General features: G+C 40.7%; 1 protein-coding gene across 4 annotated transcripts in view; it reads right to left on the reverse strand.

The window, feature by feature from the left end:
• Positions 1 to 21,800, reverse strand: part of CTNND2 (catenin delta 2) — a 921,118-nt gene that overhangs the window by 52,804 nt on the left and 846,514 nt on the right. For all 4 annotated transcript variants that reach the window (XM_082258174.1, XM_082258173.1, XM_082258172.1 and 1 more), the window contains one exon: positions 823 to 949. In XM_082258174.1, coding sequence (XP_082114300.1) covers positions 823 to 949 — 127 coding nt within the window. The remainder of the gene's footprint in view (positions 1 to 822; positions 950 to 21,800) is intronic.

Consider the following 21,800-nt stretch of genomic DNA (forward strand, 5'->3'; position numbering starts at 1 on the left):
AAAAAAAAAAAAATGTAGTTACCATCAGTCAATGATGTCACTGGGTGGCCCCTGCTCTTGTGTCCATTTTTTGTTTACACTCTGCTGCCACTGGGGAATCCCAGCAATTTCGTTATGGTTGTTAAGGACATGGCAGATGCCAGCTTCTTAACCATATCAGTACCAGAAGATTTACCCCCTTCATGAACAGGCCATTTTTTGCGATATGGCACTGCATTATTTTAACTAACAATTGGGCAGTCGTGCGACACTGTACCCAAATAAAATGTATGTCCTTTTTTCCCCACAAATAGAGCTTTCTTTTGGTGGCATTTGATCACCTCTCTAATCACAGCTGAAGACCTGGAAGAGTTGGCTCACATACTAGGTAAATGATCCGGCGCAGAGTGGCCACCCTGCCACAGTATATGTACAGTGGGCGGTCCACAAGTGGTCAACAAGCAGCTATTCCCTGGTTGTTAGGAACACCAGCAGGTGCCGTCTCCTTAACAACCAGCAGTACTCATTAAATAGCGCATGGCAAGACCACAATTTTTGCATTTGCTTACTTTTTTTTTATTTTAGTGAATTGACTTTTAACTAGGTTGTTGTATTTACCGAACATTACCTTTTTTTGTGGTAAATACAGCATAAACCTAAAGTGAACTGAGCTTTTCAATATCACATGTAATATTTGGATACTTGACCCAAATATCGCATGTGATCTTCTTTAGTGGGCCCAGTATATTTAAACATGCTTGTTTTTGTGTACAGTTTTGAAAAATATGCTTGTTTTAACAGAACAAGGTATAACATAGCTAGTATTATGCCAAAAACAATTACCTGATCTATTGTTAGGTGACATGCGAACTGGAGAAATGGATGGTGTCCTGGAGGAAGAATAAGGTCTTTGCCGGTCCCTTTCAATGGTTGATGATGATGCTACAAATTGGTACTGGGACCATCCATCCTAAAAAATGTAAATAGCATTTTTAAAAACAGACTCCACAGTGCACAGTTACATAGTTAGTCAGGTTGAAAAAAAGACTGGCATTTGGCTCAACCAATAAAAAGCAAAAAACCGTAAAGAAAACCCAACCATACAATCCCATATACACAATCATATATCCGCAGTTGATCCAGAGGAAGGCGACAAAACCCCTATACAGTTGTGTATATATATATATATATATATATATATATATATATATATACACACACACACACACACACAATATTTCAGACATTATAGTCCTGAACAGGTTAAAGTGGTTGTAAACCCTTACTATAACCAGTGACTGGCCTCAGGTAATACACACAGATCAAACATATTCTCCTACATAAGCTGTGCCTATTTATCTGCAGTACCCTCTTGCCTACATCCATTTAAAGGCAGGAATTATTATACCTTGTCTGAATTTTCAAAAAGCAGGGGGCAGGAAGCTGAAGTTACACTCTGACTGGAGGGAAGGGACATTCCCCCCCTTTCACACAGCACACAGGATCAAAATTGAGTCTGTCAATCACAGGCTGTGTGCTGAAGGATGAGGAGAGAAGTGCACACTATAAGGGGGATATGCTTTGTTCATATTTCATGATTGGGGTTTACATCATATCTGGGTCAATTGCACAATATCCACAAAAGAGTGAAAGGAACGATAAAGACAACTTTGTTATAGGAGCGAGGGTCAGACTTACAGGAACAATACCAGACTGCCTAACAAAATTATGATTTTAGCCATTCATAAGCAACATTCTTAAAATAAATATTTTCCTAAGGAATAATTTGCCTTTGAAAAACGTATTTATTAAAGCAGTATTAAACCCAGAAGCAAGCATTTATTATATTACATACCAATTCATAGATGTGAGGGCAGCATTCGTTTTCTTTTTTAGGCTTTCTTTTTTTCACATGAGGATCTTGCCAGTAAGTCTGTTTTTTAAAAGAACAAGCTGTCCTGCAGACGTAACCATTTACTACTGACAGGGGTGCTTACAATAATAAATTTTTTTATTTATGTATAATCTTTATCCCAAAAGGAAAAAAAACTGTTAACGTTAACTGCTTATGACATTTCTGGAATTCAGCTTAATTTTTTTTTTAGTGTACATAAATCTGCTAGTACATCTAACAATCGTGCAAAAAAAGAGGAGGGGTATAGATCAACCAAAGGATTGGTAGAACTATACCGAGGGGGATTTAAATGTGCCTCACAGAATAACTGTATATGCGTATATTTATACAAGACACGGACAATAAATATATATAAAAAGTTAACACTGAATTTTTATTTGAATACACAATATGTTAAAATGTACATTATTTGATCTACATCGATCAACAAATTGAGCAAATGATACAATATTTACAGAAATGCATAACCGTTGCTTGGTTCCAGCTGTTGTGGAGCTTTAATCAGCGTTCTTTGTCATTGGCTGAGAGCGCTGATCGGGAGCCGGTCGGCTGCCGGTTTTCCAGCATGATTGTCCGACAGAAGCCGGCCAAATGGACGGCTTTTGTTGGACAGGTTGGCATATACACGTGCCAAATGTCGGACGTTTTTTTTTTTTTTTTAACCGACCAATGTCTTCTGACTTTCAGCCCATGTGTATGGGGCTTAATACAGGGGGTGTGCTATTGGCAAGATCACCAGGTAAAAAAAAAAAAAAGGGGAAAAAGCCTAAAACAAGAAAACGAATTCAGCCACTGCATCTAATGATTGGAAAGATGTAATATACAGTATCTCACAAAAGTGAGTACACCACTCACATTTTTGTAAATATTTTATTATTTTATTATTATTATTTTATTTTATTATATCTTTTCATGTGACAACACTGAAGAAATGACACTTTGCTACAATGTAAAGTAATGAGTGTACAGCTTGTATAACAGTGTCAATTTGCTGTCCCCTCAAAATAACTCAACACAGCCATTAATGTCTAAGCCACTGGCAACAAAAGTGAGTACACCCCTAAAAGAAGATGTCGAAATTGGGCCCAAAGTGTCAATATTTTGTATGGCCACCATTATTTTCCAGCACTGCCTTAACCCTCTTGGGCATGGAGTTCAGCAGAGCTTCACAGGTTGCCCCTGGAGTCCTCTTCCCCTCTCCTCCATGACAACATCACAGAGCTGGGGAATGTTAGAGACCTTGCGCTCCTCCACCTTCCATTTGAGGATGCCCCACAAATGCTCAATAGGGTTTAGGTCTGGAGACATGCTTGGCCAGTCCATCACCTTTGCCCTCAGCTTCTGTAGCAAGGCAGTGGTTGTCTTGGAGGTGTGTTTGGGGTTGTTATGTTGGAATACTGCCCTGTGGCCCAGTCTCCAGAAGGGATGGGATCATGCTCTGCTTCAGTATGTCACAGTACATTTTGCCTTTCGTGGTTCCCTCAATGAACTGTAGCTCCCCAGTGCCGGCAGCACTAATTCATGATACCATGAAATTCCCACCACTATGATTGGCTGTAGGCAAGACACACTTGTCTTTGTACTCCTCACCTGGTTGCCACCACACACGCTTGACACTGTCTGAACCAAATAAGCTTATCTCATCTTGGTCTATCTCAGCTTGGTCTCATCAGACCACAGGACATGGTTCCAGTAATCCATGTCCTTAGTCTGCTTGTCTTCAGCAAACTGTTTGCTGGCTTTCTTATGCATCATCTTTAGAAGAGGCTTCCTTCTGGGATGACAGCCATGCAGACCAATTTGATGCAGTGTGCGGCATATGGTCTGAGCACTGACAGGCTGACCCCCCACCCCTTCAACCTCTGCAGCAATGTTGGCAGCACTCATGCCTCTATTTCCCAAAGACAACCTTTGCATATGAAGTTGAGCACGTGCACTCAACTTCTTTGGTTGACCATGGCGAGGCCTGTATGATCTTGGCCACTGTGCTGCAGCTTAGTTTCAGGGTCTTGGTAATCTTCCTATAGCCTAGGCCAGTGATGGCAAACCTTGGCACCCCAGATGTTTTGAAACTACATATCCCACGATGCTCAACTACACTGCAGAGTGCATGAGCATCCTGGGAAATGTAGTTCCAAAACATCTGGGGTGCCAAGGTTCGCCATCACTGGCCTAGGCCATCTTTATGTAGAGCAACAATTATTTTTTTCAAAATCCTTTAGAGAGTTCTTTGCCATGAGGTGCCATGTTGAACTTCCAGTGACCAGTATGAGAGAGTGAGAGCGATAACACCAAATTGAACACACCTGCTCCCCATTCACACCTGAGACCTTGTAACACTAATGAGTCACATGACACCGGGGAGGGAAAATGGCTAATTGGGCCCAATTTGGACATTTTCACTTAGGAGTGTACACATTTTTGTTGCCAGCGGTTTAGACATTAATGGCTGTGTGTTGAGTTATTTTGAGGGGACAGCTAATTTACACTGTTATACAAGCCTTACACTTGCTATTTTACATTGTAGCAAAGTGTCATTTCTTCAGTGTTGTCACATGAAAAGATATAATAAAATATTAACAAAAATGTGAGGGTGTACTCACTTTTGTGAGATACTGTATTAGATTTTAGTTTTGGGTTTAAAACAACTGTAAAGTTCAGGGGTATAGTTACAGTGATAGTGCTTCAGGATCACATGCAGAGCTGTTTCTCATAAACATAAAAAGTCCTTATTTTCTTTAAGGCAAACAAAAAATCAGAACTTGCAGCAGCAAACTTCAGCAAACGGAAATAGAAGTCTACTATCTTCAGCACAAATGAAGCATAACACTGTAACAGTTACATAAGGGATTTATCCACAGTTAGGAAAGACTAGTTAGTAATTTGAGCAGCTTCCAGCAGACAAGCAGCACTCAGCCAGGTGTCTCTTCTCCAAACTCCTACTATCCCACCTCTGCACAGGAGCTTCCTGTCTTTTAAGTGCTGCTTGCTGAGGGTAAGCTTGACCCAAGACTGTGCTCCACCACATAATTAAACTCCTGAGTGAAAGGAACCACTGTTCACTTTAGTATTGGCCTGCTTGTTTTATCTTATCCAGGTCAAAGAGCATGGTCCGACACAAGGTTGAATCTCATGTCTAGTAAAAAAAATACCACAGATAGTCCAAAGCCCATTTAACCACTTGCCGACCGCCGCAAGTACATATACTGCGGCGGTCAGCCCCTCACAGGCAAAGTGACGTATCGGTACGTCACTAGCCTGTGAAGCTCTGGGGAGCGAGCGTGTGCCGTCTGATGCGCGCTCCCGCTCGGTCACGGACCCCCCGCGTGTGTGCTAATGTAAACAAGCCGCCTGTCATTCTCCTCTGTGTAAGAATAGTGATCATACGGTTTTACTATGTAGGACCGTTAATCACTGTTCCTACACCTCAAGCCACAGCCAATCACAGTTAGAAGCACGCCCCTAGGGACACACTTAACCCCTCCCTCTCGAAAAAAAGTTAACCCCTTCACTGCCAGTGTAATTTTACAGTACCAGTGCATATGTATAGCACTGATTACTGTAGTAATGGCACTGGTAGCCCCAAAAGTGTCAAAAATGTCAGTCAAGGGTCCGATCTGTCCGCCGCAATGTCCCAGTACCGCAAAAAAAAAAAAAACGCAGATCGCCGCCATTACGCGTTAAAAAAAAAAACAACAAAAATTACAAAAATCTTTCCCAGCTTTTTGTGATTTTTTTTACCAAAAATATGTAGCAGAAAACAAATTAGCCTAAAATGTTAAAAAAATTTGATTTTTACATTTTTTTTGGGAATTTCATATAAAAAAATTTGAAAAATATTGTTATTTTTGCAAAATTGACGCTCTTTTTTTGTTTATAGCGCATGATCAAAAAATCGCACAGGTGATCAAATACCACCAAAAGAAAGCTCTGTTTGTGGGAAAAAAAGGACGTCAAATTAGTTTAGGTACAGCGTCGCACGACCGCGCAATTTTGCGTTAAAGTCGCGCAGTGCCGAATCGCAAAATAGGCCCTGGTCAAGCTTAAGCATTTTCTGCACCTCCTCAGACATTGCCTTTCTGTGCTACTGGGATGCGATAGGGCTTTAAATGGACATTAGGTTCTGTTATAATGTCATACTCAATGACATTGGTAAGACCAGGCAATCCTGAGAACATCCTTTTGTTTCTTTGTAAAAACGCTTTAAACTTGCTGAGTTTGAAGCTTGGACAGGGTAGAAGCAACCCGCACAAGGTCAACTCCTGCAGGGTTTCATAAATTGACATCTACCGCAGTTGCTGGTAGGAGCATGCTATACTGAATATAGAACTGAATGGCTAAACAGGATACATTACCATGCACTGTCTGTCACTAATATTATGTTGTTCTAGGCAATCCATCATTTCTATGTCTGGGTCCTGAGGAAGCCATATGTTTGGGAAACGTCGACTGAACAGACTATAACTCACCATATACATTGTATGGATTGTATTGTCACACCTAACTTGAAGGATTCATTTTATGTAATTTATATGTACAGTATCCTACTATCCCCAAACAATTAGGGTTAGATAAGAATTGTTCTTATAGTTTTTAATCTTTTTACAATAAGAATGATGTGATCTTATCTACTATGTCTCCGATCTGTTGCCGCTATAGTCCACTATTGTAAGGTACTAGCGGGCCACTGTCTTCCAGTACATAGCTAATCTTTCCACTGTTTTTGGATGAGGCTAAAGTCTCTCAGTAGATCACATCAGAACAGCGATCTGCTCTTAAACTTGAAACTGTCTGGTTTTAACTGAGCCTTTTGGAGGTGCTCCCTCACTAATTGCATCACTTTAGCCATGCTCTCTCTTTTTGGGAGATATGTTCTGTCACTGTTTTATTCAGTGATGATTCACTTTCCCATGTCTCTTTTAATAGATCGAGCTACCCAAAGGGTGTTCTGCCATATACTAGCTCAAATGCCAAAAAGTCCATGGATGCTTGTGGAACCTCCCAGATGGCAAACAACAGGGCAGAAAGCAACATGTCCCAAACCTTCCTGTCCTTCCCGACCACTCTTTTTAGCATTGACTTTAGGGTTTTAATAAACCTCTCAACAAGGCCATCTGTCTGAGGGTGACAAAAGTCTGCAACTGCTTGATCTGAAATAGTTTGCATAAATCCACCATCACTTTCGACATAAAAGGAGTACCCTGGTCCATCAGTATCTCTTTGGGAAACCCAGTTCTTGAAAACATAGAATAACTCCTGGGCAATGGCTTTAGAGGAAGTTTTTCTTAAAGGGACCGCTTCTAGATACCTAGTGATGTAATCTAGGACTACTAATATATATTGGTGTCCCCATGGTGACTTTACCAAGGGTTCCACAATATCCGTAAAAATATGTTCAAATCGCACATCAATTATTGGCAGGGGTATCAGGGGGTTCCTGTAGTGTGACACTGGGTCAGTTAGCTGGGAGGTGACACAGGACACACAGTACCTTTTAACCTCAGCACCAGCAATTGTCTCTCCTTGGATTTCAGCCACTGGATAAAGCAAGTACCCGATGAACACAAAATGAGGAAACCTTTTGTCTGCACCAGACATTTGTGGGAGACCCCATTAATAAAGGAAACCTGCTCTCTAGCATTAACCAAAGTAGAATCCTGCATTTGGGCCATGCCAAACCCACCCCTGGACACATCTAAGCCTGGATGCACCAGACTAGAAGAAGTTTCCCCTTCATCCTCCTCACCCGGGATCTGCAATGGGAAAAGTTTCTCTTTGTCCTCTCCTACCATGACCTGTAATGGAGAGGATTCCCCCACCCTCAGAGGTCAACTCAGTCTAGAGACCTGGAACATGAGCATCATCAACCGTATTATTATTATTTACAATGTCATAACCATCAGTGTGTACTTCAACATTAGGGGGTTTATTATGGGCGGTTTGGGGCTGGACACTTAAAAATGTGGCCCTAAAAGGCCCAGTCTGCAGTTCTGACCAGGAAGTCCATTCTGTACCAGTTTTCAAAGTTCTAGAAACAGTGGACAGTCCTGTCCCACTATGATATCATGTTTCAGACTGTTCACCAACCCGATCTCTTATTTCACTAAAGTACAGCCATAGGCAGTGGACACGAACTCCACACCAAATTTTTTGCTGGGATATTTGTGCTGTGTGCCTGGCATTGAAGAATGGTTGAACTGGTGATCTTTATGTTGTCTTTTATTTCTCTATCTCCCTTTCAATATGCCCTGTCTATCCTGTTCTGTGTTACTTTTTCTCTTTGTATTGTAACTGTACTGTCTGCCTTCATTCTATAAAGCACTGCACAATTTTTTGGCGCTATAAAAACTCCTATATAATAATAAAAAAAATACCTAACTTAGGTATTTAACTTAGGTTTCAAATGGTTCATGTTGTCATCTGATCGAATAGCCTAGAATGGAATATTACCATGGAAACCTTTTTGCTACGAAACAATGATTGCAGAGGATAATGTAGGAGTAACTTTATATACTGTATGTGTACATGACAATACTGTTTATTTTGTGTAAACTACATTAAAACCATACCAATCATTTGAACTATTGTTGAAAATCTTAAAATTGTTCAGGGACAGCAGCAATTTCTACCAGTGCTAATTGAAAACAGCAACTGGACTCAGTAACTGCATAGTAATGTTCGGCGTTCGGTTCTTCCCGAGCATTTGTTCGGCCTGCCGAACACCACACAATGCACTGCACGCTGCACAGTGTGTTGGAAGCCCTAATTGGCTGAAGCAATAAACGCTTTGCCCAATCAGGGCACAGAACACTGCCAGAGCCGTGATTGGAGAAAGTAATGATGGCTACTGTGTCCAATCATATCTCATTGCTCATAATCATGGCTCATTGCTCATAAACCCCCCCCCCCCCGACACTATAAATGGTTTGTTCCCAGAGCAGCCATTTGCAGAAGGATATTCAAGTGTAGATAGATAGAACAGGGCTATGTGCATTGCTACTCTCGAGTTAGTGTGCTTTGGCTTGCTATAGTGATTCTATTGTGAGTGTAGAGTGTCAGTGTAGTGTGAATATTGTGATAGTGTAGCCTGAGTGTAGTGCGACTTTCCTTGTTTACCTTAGTGTCAGTTTAATGTGTCAGGGCAGCTTTACTGCAGTATATTGAAGTATGTCAGTGTAGAGTGTCAGGGCACTTTTACTGCAGTATATTGAAGTGCGCCAGGGCACTTTTACTGCAGTATATTGAAGTGCATCAGGGCACTTTTGCTGCAATATATTGAAGTGCGTCAGGGAAATTTTGCTGCAATATATTGAAGTCATGTCAATCATGTCTGGGAGGCACACAAGTAGAGGCAGACATTCCCATGGCACTGTGAGGGGCCAGCAGTGTCTTTGTCCAAAGGCAAAGGTAAACGTGGTCTGTCCTCAGGCAGGGCACCATTTCCTTTGTTTAATGATGTTGCCTGTACTATCCAGCTACACCAAGCAGAGGAGGTGGTGGACTGGCTTACTAAACCATCCTCATCCTCCTCAGCCTCTATTACCCAAGCAGAGACTAGTGCGTAGTCAATTGCAGCTGCCAGAGTGGCTTATTCTTGTCCAGAGTTACTTCTGCCATAGCCCCAGCATCATGCATGGAGGAGTTAGCCTAATTATTTGAACACAACATCAGCCACTTGCTTCTTGATGATGCACAGGTATTACTTGATTCTGATGTTGGTTCTGAGGTTGAGGAAAGGAGTAACATGAGCCTACAGGGAGAACACTGATAAACAACAAATTGGCAGTCATGAACTTGGGCCTGAGTGTACTAGAATTTGGCTTTTTCACATAAGGCTTGCTCACTGTGATGCAAACTTTGGTATTTCCATCCAAAGTCTGCCAAAGAGACACCAAAATGTATCCAAAAAATCTTTACTCTTGTTCCCAGTGCACTAAATTGTGGTCTCATCATACAGACTGGCTCCCCAAGCCGTTGTTTACAAAATAAAGAAATCTTGCAGGGAAAATCAATTTAAATGTAATTTTTTTTCTTTATATATGTCAGTTTTTCTGCAGCAGGTTCCATACATGGTACAGATGTGCCACTTTACAGGCAGACTGAGTATGTGCAGCTGAAGGGTTGGGGAATGCCTCGCCTGCTTATTTGATTGGACCAACACAATGACAGCTACCTGGCAGGCTTGCTCAGATGGGTTCAGACTAGGATCTGAACATGCCTGAGCAAATTCCTACTCTCCAGACTACAAAGCACTGACTGTGAGTCTTATGTAAAACTAAATTACCTAAAAGGATCTCTTCCACAGCTAGCTATGGCCACCAGACCTTTTAGAGACCTAACAATCAGGGTTCCTAGTGAGTACTTATAAAAAACAAACACAAGAGGGTACCTCCATCTAGGTGTAGCAGTTTATTAAAAAGAAAAAAAAAACAATAAAAATGCACTCACTAGGTAAAAGTGGATCATGGCTTGTCATAAACCCATATAGACCTCCACAGGATCACTGTGAGGCTCCAGAGCTCTGGAGGAATGTGGCTAGCCGAAGCAGAGTTCTTAACAGCTTTCAGGCTTCTGGCTGGAACAAAAGCAACAGCAGCTTCCAGAAATAGCAAGATGCTTTAAACAGCACTTCACTCAACTGGGTAATGATGACAGGAAGTGGAGGCAAAGTATTTCTACTTCTGGAAGCTGTTGTTGTTTATATTCCAGTCTGGAGCCTGACAGCTGTACTTCCATTAAGAACTCTGCTTCAGCTAGCCACATGCACAAGTTAGTACATGTGGAAAAGGGGGGGGGGGGGGGATTTTGGGACTTTATATGAGGCGGTGGGACTTTCCGTGCTTCTCCATCCCTATTCAATGACATAAAAAAGAGAGGTTGGGACTTTAAATGAAAGACATGAGAGGCTGGCAGGGAAATTGTAAACAACATTTATTGGTACATACAAAATTATGCACATGACAATAAAAGATGTATATCATAAGTATATTCATCAAAAAAATGAATAATGAATAATCCCCCAATAATTGCAAAAAAACCAACATGGCTGATACACTGGCGTAATACAGTAATAAACAGTATACATGACATCAGAGGAGTACAAATTCCAGATATAGGAGTAATTTAGTGTGTCATAACATCATAACCTCAATGCGTTTTGTGGACCCAAATCGCCACTTCATCAGGAGTAGATGTATGTTGAAATTTGGCAGCTCACATATAGTGGCATGGAATCTGGAGAAGGCCCTAGGTGTTACATAGTTACATAGTAGGTGAGGTTGAATAAAGACAATAGTCCATCCAGTTCAACCTGTTTAGGTGTGTGTGGCCGTAATCATCTCACATACCCCTGAATGATCTGATCCTTGAGATGTACGTCTAAGAGTCTTTTGAAAGCCACCATACTTCCCGCAGAAACCACCTCTTGTGGTAGAGAATTCCACAATCTTGTAGCCCTAACAGTAAAGAACCCCCCAGGTTGCCTGAGGTTAAAACGCTTCTCATCTAATCGCATTGTATGCCCTCGAGTCCTCATGCAATCCCTTCGACTGAATAGCTGTTTTTCTATGCCGAGATCACCATTGAGATATTTATAAATTGCTATCATGTCCCCTCTCAGGCGTCTCTTCTCCAGGGAGAATAAATCAAGCGATTGCAGACGCTCTTCATAATTAAGGTCCTCCAATCCCCTAATTAGTTTAGTTGCCCTTCTCTGGACTCTCTCCAGCTCAAACACATCCCTCCTGAGGACTGGCGGCCAGAACTGGACAGAATACTCCAGATGTGGTCGGACCAGAGTTTTATAAAGTGGAAGGATTATAGTCTTATCTCTGGAATACATCCCTTTCTTTATGCATGCTAATATTCTACTGGCTTTCGCAGCTGCCACTTGACATTGCATGCTATTGTCTAGGCTATCATCCACCAAGACTCCCAGATCTTTCTCCATTTTTGATTCCCCCAAGGGATCCCCCCCCTAACGTGTATTGTGCTTTTATGTTTTATGTGCTTTTATGTCCCCAAGTGCAAAACCTTACACTTCTCCACATTAAACCTCATTTGCCATGTCGTTACCCACTCTGTTATTTTGTCCAGGTCATTCTGTAGGAACTGCTTCATGCTGAGCAGTTATTGCCCTGCCCAATATTGTGCCATCTGCAAAAACTGATATCAAACTACTGATCCCGTCCTAAATGCTGTTTATGAATAAATTGAACAAGGTTGGTCCCAGGACAGAGCCTTGTGGGACCCCCGCTTGCCACCTCTGACCAATCTGAGTATGCGCTGTTAATTATTATTGGACACGCTCTTTTAGCCAGTTCCGTATCCAAGAGCAAACCCTGCTGTCGATCCCTGCAGACCTTATTTTATAAATTAAGCGCTTGTGGGGAACTGTATCAAACGCCTTAGCGAAGTCCAGGTACACCACATCCACTGGTCTGCCCCTATCTAGCTCACCTCCTTGTAGAATGTTAAGAGATTGGTTTGACAAGAACGCCCATTTGTAAACCCGTGCTGATTACTGCTGATGATGTTGTTGTCTTTAGCAAACTCTACGATATAGTCCCTTATCATCCCCTCCAGAAGTTTACATACTATCGATGTCAGACTGACAGGCCTATAATTTCCCGGGATATGCCTTTGCCCCTTTTTGAATATCGGTATCACGTTAGCTTTCCTCCAATCCCCTGGTACATTTCCTGTCATAATACTGTCAGCAAAGATCAGGAACAGTGGTCTAGATATAATCTTACTGAGTTCTTTGAGTACTCTCGGATGTACGCCATCCAGGCCTGGTGATTTGTTTGTGTTAATTTTATCCAGCCTTTCCCTGATTTCACCCTCTGTTAGCCATAGCGGCAAGTCCTGTGTATTACTGCTAACTATACAGTCGTGGTCAGTGTACCCCTCCTTTTCCTGTGTAAAGACTGACGAGAAAAAAGCATTCAGCACGGTTGCTTTTTCAGTGTCCTCTGTAACCATCCTCCCATCATCGTTAATTATGTGTGCAATATGCTCTGCCCTAGCTTTTTTTCTGTTGATATATTTAAATAATTTCTTTGGGTTCTTTTTACTATCCTCCGCTATTTGTCTCTCAAAGTTGATTTTAGCCATTTTGATTTCGTATTTACTTTTCTTATTTGCCTCCTTGTATTGCTCGAAAGCCGATACTGCGAACAGGCTGGCGAGCAGGGTGAGACACGCCACACACATAGAGAGTGGGCACAAGTAAGTAGAGTAAAGAACCATGATTGGGGCAGCCGTATACAGATGTCATGAAGTAATGTCCCAGTCTCCAGCAGATGGTGCCCTGTGTCCACCAGGGGTTCGCCCTGCACTGTGAGTCCAGCGTCACGGCAGTGTATCAATGACAGCACTTCGGGAACGGTGATCTCGCGTGAAACGCTTAGAGGTTATGATGTTATGACACACTAAATTACTCCTATATCTGGAATTTGTACTCCTCTGATGTCATGTATACTGTTCATTACTGTATTATGCCAGTGTATCAGCCATGTTGGTTATTTTGCAATTATTGGGGGATTATTCATTATTCATTTTTTTGATGAATATATTTATGATATACATCTTTTATTGTCATGTGTATAATCTTGTATGTACCAATAAATGTTGTTTACAATTTCCCTGCCGGCCTTTCATTTAAAGTCCCAACCTCTCTTTTTTAAGTTAGTACATGTGGATCAAACAGGGTTCATCAGCCCAATATATATTAGCATAGTCTTTCTTAGTATTCCTCACCAGCACCAGTATTTTTTCATTGCTTTTTTGTTGGACAAACCTAAGGCCTTCAACAGTGTTAAGTAAGCTTACCTATGGGAAACCCTTCCTCTTTTTGTCATAGTCCCCCGTCGGAAGAACTAAATGGTAATGGAAAATACTTAGCCCCCAGTATACCCAACCAGGGTACCCAATGGGGAGCTCCCTATCGCACCATTCATTTGCACTGGAACGGCTAGCAATATTAATTACTAAATTTCTTAGGATGGTTGGTTTTAGAAGGAAAAATAGAAGAAAAGATTGTTCTATACGCTGACAACAGCTTACTAATTCTAATAGATACTACCTCCCTCTCAAATCTTATAACCATAATTTGTGAATTTGGCTTCTTTCTAGTTTTAAACTAGACTAAACTGGGACCCATTCTGTGTGTCTAGCACTTACAAGTGCCCCCATTGCAAGCAGCTTGGTATGGGGCATTTGGAGAAGAGTGTCGGCAGTGGACCCAAGAAAAGAGGATCAGGGCTGCTCTGTGCAAAACCATTGCACACAGCAGGTGAGTATAACATATTTTTCATTTAAAAAAAAAAAAATGATTATAGCCCTTTCTCCCCTGTTGAAACTTGAGTTATGCTCTGTTCACACTGGGGTGACTTGTCAGTCGCACTCCATTCAGTGCAATGGAACCATTCTAATCGGAGCAACTCAACGTTCCTGCCCTACTTGGAGGTGACTTTGAAGCACCTGGCATTGACATATTTTAAAGAAGTTGCAAGCCGCGCCGAAGTCGAAAAAATATATATTCTCAAAACAATATTTTCGCTAAGAATACACTAAAATCATTATTAGCAGATAAAAACACAACCGATTTTACAAAATTCTTACTAAAATATAAAATCAAATTTGTATTGAGTTAACAAATAACTACTATTTGTAAATTTTAGATTGCGCCTTTTTGCGAAATTGTGAAAATCGAACATAGCAAAAAATGGAAATATCCACATTTCTCTAAAAATCTAGAGGTTGTTCCCTTACAGCTTTCAGAGTTTGTTTAAGACCCCCCCCCCCTCCAAACCATATATTTTCTGAAAGCACATGACCTATCAAATAAAAGGAAGGTCTACTGGTTTTAATGCCCTGCGATATTTGTGAAAATGTTTATCAAAACAATATATTCGCTAAAAATTCTCTAAAGCCATTTTTAGCAGATATAAACAAAGCAAAATTAAAAAATTCCTGCTAAATTCCTACTAAATATAAAAACTTAACCTGTACTAAGTTAATAAATAACAAATATTTGTAATTTTTAAATTACACCTTTTGCAAAATAGTGAAAATTGAACATAAGCAAAAAATGTAAAAAAACAAATTTTTCTAAAAAATCTGAAGCTTTTCATTGTTCCCTTACAGCTTTCAGAGTTTATTAACCACTTTAGGACCGGAAGGATTTGCCCCCTTCCTGACCAGGCCCTGCCCCCTTCCTGACCAGGCCCTATTTTGCAATTCGGCACTGCGTTATTTTAACGGACAATTGCGTGGTCGTGCGACGCTGTACCCAAATAAAATTGATGTCCTTTTTTTCCTACAAATAGAGCTTTCTTTTGGTGGTATTTGATCACCTGTGCAATTTTATTTTTATTTTTATATTTTGCACTACAAACAAAAAAAGAGCGACAATTTTGAAAAAAAAAATATATTTTTCACATTCTGCTATATGACATTCTCAAAAAAAAAAGAATTTAAAAATGAATTTTTTTAACATTTTAGGCCAATTTGTTTTCTGCTACATATTTTTGGTAAAAAAAATCGCAATAAGCGTATTTTGATCGGTTTGCACAAAGGTTATCGCGTCTACTAACTACAGGAAAGATTTATGTCATTTTTATTGTTTGGATTTTTTTTACAAGTAATGGCGATAATCTGCAATTTTTTTCGAGACTGCAACATTGCAGCGGACAGTGACTGACATTTTTGACACTTTTGGTGGGACCAGTGACATTACTACAGTAGTCAGTGCTAAAAATATGCACTGTTACTGTAATAATGACACTGGCAGGGAAGGAGTTAACATTATGGGTGATCAAGGGGTTAAATGTGAGCCTAGGGGAGTGATTCTAACTGTAGGGGGGCGTGGCTTCTGAAATGACCATAGAGACATGTGATCCTATATAGAAGGATCACATGGGCTCTATGATCGTTGCAGGGAGAAGAACGGTCAGCTGTGTTTACAACAGCTGACCGTTCTTCTCTCTCAGCGGGGAATGAACGCAGGTGTCAGGCGGCAATCTGACCGCTGCATCGGCTTCCCCACTGACGAGCGGGGATGGGAGCACGCTGCTGGCAGCGTGACCTCGCCCCCTAGCCTCCAGAGAACGAGCGCCGTACATGTACGGCGATTTGCCTGGGAGTGGCTGCCTGCCGCAGTGTAACTGCGGCGGGTGGTCGTTAACTGGTTAAAAAAAAACCAAACCATATATTTTCTGAAAGCATAGGACCAGTAGAATAAAAGGAAGGTGCTACTGATTTTTAGGGCTCCACGATATTTGCAGAAATGTTTACCAAAGCAATATTTTCTCTAAAAATACACTAAAATCATAATTAGCAGATACAAACACAGAAAATTTTACAAATATCCTGCTAAATACTTGCTAAATATAAAAGCTCAACCTGTACTGAGTTAATAAATAACAAAAATTAGTAAATTTTAAATTGCACATTTTTGTCTATTTTTTTTGGGGGGGGGGGTGTTTGGTGAGATATCAGAGGTCTAAACAGAACCCCATATCTCTTTTTGAGTTCTCTGCCTCAGCGGAGTGGACGCGGTCTCGTCAACAGCAGACAGATCCCCGCTAAGCAGGCAGATCTGCTTGACGGAGTCCGTTCCATGTTTTTTAATTTTTTTTTTCGTTTTACATTTTTTTACAAATATATATATTTTTGGGGGGGGGGTTAAACAGACCCCCGTATCTTTTTTTTTTTTTTTTTTTACAGAGAAAGGGACTTAAGAAAGTCCTTTTCTCTGCACCACTTTACATGAATGAATAAGGAGTCTGTATAGGGACTCCCTACTCCTTATCCATTCATAAACTGAAAGTCTGACATAGTAAATACTCAGTTTACTATGATCAGTTGTCAGTGGACTTAGGAGCGATCAGTAGTGATCCCTGCCTAGGTCCACTGTACTACAGAGAGGAGGCTGGTAAATGTTTACCACTCCCCCCCAAACCCCAGCTTTAACCCCCCTTCCACTCTAAGGCTGACAGCTAGTCAAAGTGCCAGTCAGCAGCTGAAGGTGGGGGGAGGGAAAGGAGGGATGCCACCAAAGCAGGACTGGATCAGGTGTGTGGGGGCCACTATGGGGGGGGGGAGGTGATCAGACTGGCAGGGGGGACATATCTGGATCCCCTCTAAGTCCCTGCAGCACCTGAAGCCAACGGGAGTGGCAGAGGAGGGATGGCAGCTTCTAAAGGTAGCTGCAGGGGATCAGGTTTGCGGGGGGGGGAGGTCTGATCAGGTGTGTGAGGGGGGGGGGAATCAATGCTGGGGGGAAGAAGGGGGATGAAGGGGATAGAAAAGGATAGTGGGGGAGTAGTTTTAGGTGACAGTGATCGGCTGGAAGTGGAGAAGTTGGGAACAGTGAAGCTGAAGCATGGGGGGGAGGCGATCACATTTGAGGTTAATAACTCTAATCTAATCAGCAGATTGTAATCCGCTGATCAGAGCTTTAGAATTGTTCACCAGAGTCAATAATTCTGTTATAATTTCATGGACAACTGAAGTGACCATAATCTTATAGCAGGAGGAGAAATGAGGTGCGTACGGCATACGGACATGGCCAGCTGCTCGCAGTGCTGTAGGTCTGTACGCCGTACGGACCTGGCAGTAAAAGGGTTAAAACCATACTCCTTATTTGTTAATTACCTTTCCTCTTTTTTTCAATAGTTTTGTTAAATGAAAAATGACACATTAATTCTATTTACACCAGTGAATTGCTATTCATTTCATTTCTATTTTTATTTATTTTTTTCGCCACTAGAGAAATCCATGCTGAGTTTGACAGCTCCTTCTTATGTCTCCAAGCATCAAGTACTGTACAAATCAGCACTCTAATAAGCTGCCCCAGAGTACCGATCTGAAGAATATTGACCTTAACTGACAATCCTATCCTTCTCGTAAAAGTTTCAAGCGGTCATTGCCAGTTAAAAACATTAAGCACTATTGGACAGTCATTAAGGGAAAAAAATTGACGCATATTTTACTTGAGAAATGTTTCTGTTTTAATACCAACTCTGTGCTTATTAGAAGTGTTTTATTAAAAATTTAAATGCAGCTGTCTATTTAAATATTACAAACATATTTTCATGGGAACCATAGGGTTGATTTGCTAAAGGCAAATAGACTGTTCACATTAAAAGGGAATATTCATTTTTCAAAGGGAGTTTTTTCTTCAATTACTAAATGTGGTAAAAATTCACTAAACACAAAATACCTAGTCGTTTGCAAAATAAAAAACAGTCTCAACTCATTCACCAAGCTAGGGAAAAATTTCTTTGCAAAACGAAGAAGAAAAGTTTTTTAATAAAGTGTTCCCCCAGCAGCAGATAAAAAAAAAAATAGCTAAAACCATGGAGGAGAGGAAAGGCGTTTCAATAATTGGAGGGGACTTTAATACAATCTTAGACATAAAGCTCGATACCTCAAACCTTACTAGAAGAATGACGCAGTCTATACTCCCTCTAATGGCAAAATATGAAGTGTTTGACATCTGGAGCTCTATACATGGAACTGAAAGAGATTATACTTTTCTTTCTCCCGTGCATGCTGTCTACTCTCGTATAGATTTCTTTTTTACAGATAAGATGATGCTACAAAATGTTCAGAGAGCTGAAATTGGCACAGCCGGATGGTCTGACCATGCACCGGTTATATTGACGGTGGATGATAAGTTATCTAATACTCCTCCTCCACGATGGAGATTGAATACATCATTACTTCAGAACAACAAGCTGTACCAATGAATAATTAGGGAGCATAAGGAATATTTTAAATATAATGATAACTCAGAAGTTAATAAGTTTGTACTATGGAATGTGTATAAGGCATATATGAGGGGCATTTTGATTAAAATGTCATCATATATCAATCGCCAGATAGAAAAAAAAGATAGGAGATACCCTAGATAGTATAGCATCAGCGGAAAAAACAAACAAAAAAACCCTACTCCACAATGTGCACAGATTATATTGAAACTTAGGCAAGAATTAAGGTTATTATTGTTAAATAAACAGGAACATCACTTGAAGGGCCTTAAAGCTAAAGAGTATGGCCTGGGCAATAGGGTGGGGCGTTGGTTAGCTAAAAAAGTCAAGACCAAACAACTTGGCCGAAAAATAGAAGAACTCATACACCCGCATTCACATAAGAGGTTAGTAAACCCTAGAGATATTGCTAATGCCTTTGCAGATTATTATCAGTCACTATATGATCTTCAAAGGGATACAGCTATCTCTCAATCTATTTCAGAGGTTATTTCAAACTATCTAGCACAGATTTCATTACCTAAACTTACAGAGGACCAACTAAGCTCAACATCCCACCCATTTTCAACTCAGGAAATTAGCTTGATAATCAATAAGCTTCCCAATCAGAAGTCACCAGGGGAGGACGGCTTCTCTAATGAATTTTATAAAACCTTATCCATAGAGGTGGTTCCTCATTTAAAATCCGTCTTTGAATTGGCAGCCTTTACTAGTACATTTCCAGTGGAAATGTTGAAGGGAGTAATTGTAACAATCCCCAAGCAAAAAAAGGACCCTAAAGACCCTTCATCGTATAGGCCGATTGCCTTACTAAATGCAGATATTAAAATCTTTGCCCAGTTATTGGCAACTAGATTGCAGAAGTTCCTATCCGAGCTGGTACATGCAGACCAGGTCGGATTCATGCCAGGACGGTAGGCTCCCAATGGCATGAGAAGACTTTTGAATCTGCTGACGTGGATGGGATCCTTTCGGACGCCTTCTCTGCTTCTTTCTTTGGATGCGGTGAAGGCGTTCGACAGGATCCATTGGGGATATTTGGAGGCGGTGTTGGAAAAATGTAGGATTGAAGGTTGGCTAAAAAAAAACATAATGGCTCTTTACTCTAGTCCATCAGCAAATGTACTCACATAGGGAATTTTGTCTAAGGGCTCTTTCACACGGGCGTTCCGTATGTCCGTTTTTCATCCCATCCGTTTGCGGATGAAAAACGGACATAATGTATCTCTATGTAAATACGGATGTCATCGGATGATCATCCTCTGACATCCGTTTTTTGTCAGTTCAGTTCAGTTCAGTTCAGTTTTTTTGAACGGAGGAGAACCCTATTTTTTCTTCCTTTCAAAAAACGGAACTGAAGCAAAAGCGGATGTCAGTGGTGTCATCCGCAGACATCCGTATTTACATAGACATGCATTATGTCAGTTTTTCATCCGCAAACGGATGGGATGAAAAACGGACATACGGACCGGATGACACAAGTGTCATCCGTGTCCGTTACAAAAAAAGAAAAAGGACCTGATCGGGCAAAAAAAAAGGAACGCCCGTGTGAAAGAGCCCTAAGTCGGTTAGGATAACCAACAGGACTAGGCAGGGATGTCCCCTTTCCCCGGTTGTCTTTGCGTTGCTTATGGAACCTTTGGCTCAGAGTATTAGGAGCAACACGGAGATTACAGGTTGGAAGGTTGCTGTAGTTCAACATAAGATTAGCTTATTTGCTGACGATGTCATGCTCATCCTTACAAATCCATTGTCATCTTTAATAGAAGTGGAAAAAATGATAAATGATTTTAGCGCAGTATCCTATTATAAATTAAATATTACAAAATTACAGATTATGGGTATTAAAGTTCCCACATTAATACAGAAACACATTGGTAGAATATTTTCTTTTACATGGTCTTCGTATATACCATTTTTGGGGATTAATTTAACCTTCCCTATCTCTCAACTTTATGACTACAATTATAAACCTTTTTTGGACACTTTGTCACGACAAGTTGGAGAATTGAAGGTTCAAGACTTGACTATAGCAGGTAGAGTGGCTACTTTAAAAATGATTATACTTCCTAAGTTACTTTACCTATTTCGCACATTGACAATCCCTTTACCAGCCCAATATTGTACATCTGTTCAAAAGCATTTTAATCAAATTATATGGGAAGGAAAACCTCCCAGATGTTCGTCCCTTATTATGAGGAGACATAGGAGGCATGGTGGGATGGGAGATCCTTGGGTTTCTGCATATTATAAAGCATCTGTATTGGATCAACTGAAGTATTGGTGGTCTCCCGTGCAGAATAAATCATGGGTGGGGTTAGAGGCGGATGACTGTAATCAGGGAAACCTTAGGATTATAATGATAGCGGCAATGATTGGAGCTGTCGCGCCCATTACCCAATCTATTACAATGCAAACCGCCTATACAATGTGGGCAGAACTATCTCGTACGTCTTTTGAACCAGGGCCAACATGTGAATTTCCTACTCCCCTCTCAGTACTCCCGTGTTTTATCTCTAACATTGATATAAAAATGTGGCTGAGAAAAGGTGTCAGCAGTTTGAAAAATCTGTACAATGAAACAGGGATTTGTCCTTTTGAGTATTATGGAAAAATATTCTTCCCTTATATGTTTAGTTACCTACTTCTATATAAGTTGTATCAGGAGCCTCTGGGCACTGCGAATGGTATTTCAATTATTTATGACATATTGAATAATCATAATACCTATTCTAAAGCACCTACTGTCTTTAAATGGGAAAAGTTATTGGGGAAATCATTTCCCGAAGTTAGTTGGTTAAAGGCTTTTGCCGCCACATATGCATCATCAAAATGCATTAATCATTGGGAATTATATCAGAAAATTTTAAACTTTTGGTATTTGACCCCCATTAAATTGTCCAAATGCTACCCCTCCACTCCAGCATTGTGTTGGAGAATCTGATATAAGGGGGTGTGATTTTCGCGCTGTCCTGTAGGTGAACTGAAAAATGTGAACCCTCAATGCCGTTGGTACTGTTGCTGTTAACCACACAGTTACAGATATGAGATAAAAGGGGGGGAGTACTGCGCTTCAAAAGTTAAGTGTATTGTAAAGTGACTCAGTGATAGATATAATAAATAAATAA

Source organism: Pelophylax lessonae, assembly GCF_965119305.1.
Source record: "Pelophylax lessonae genome assembly, chromosome: 5".
NCBI classification, from domain to species: Eukaryota; Metazoa; Chordata; class Amphibia; order Anura; family Ranidae; genus Pelophylax; species Pelophylax lessonae.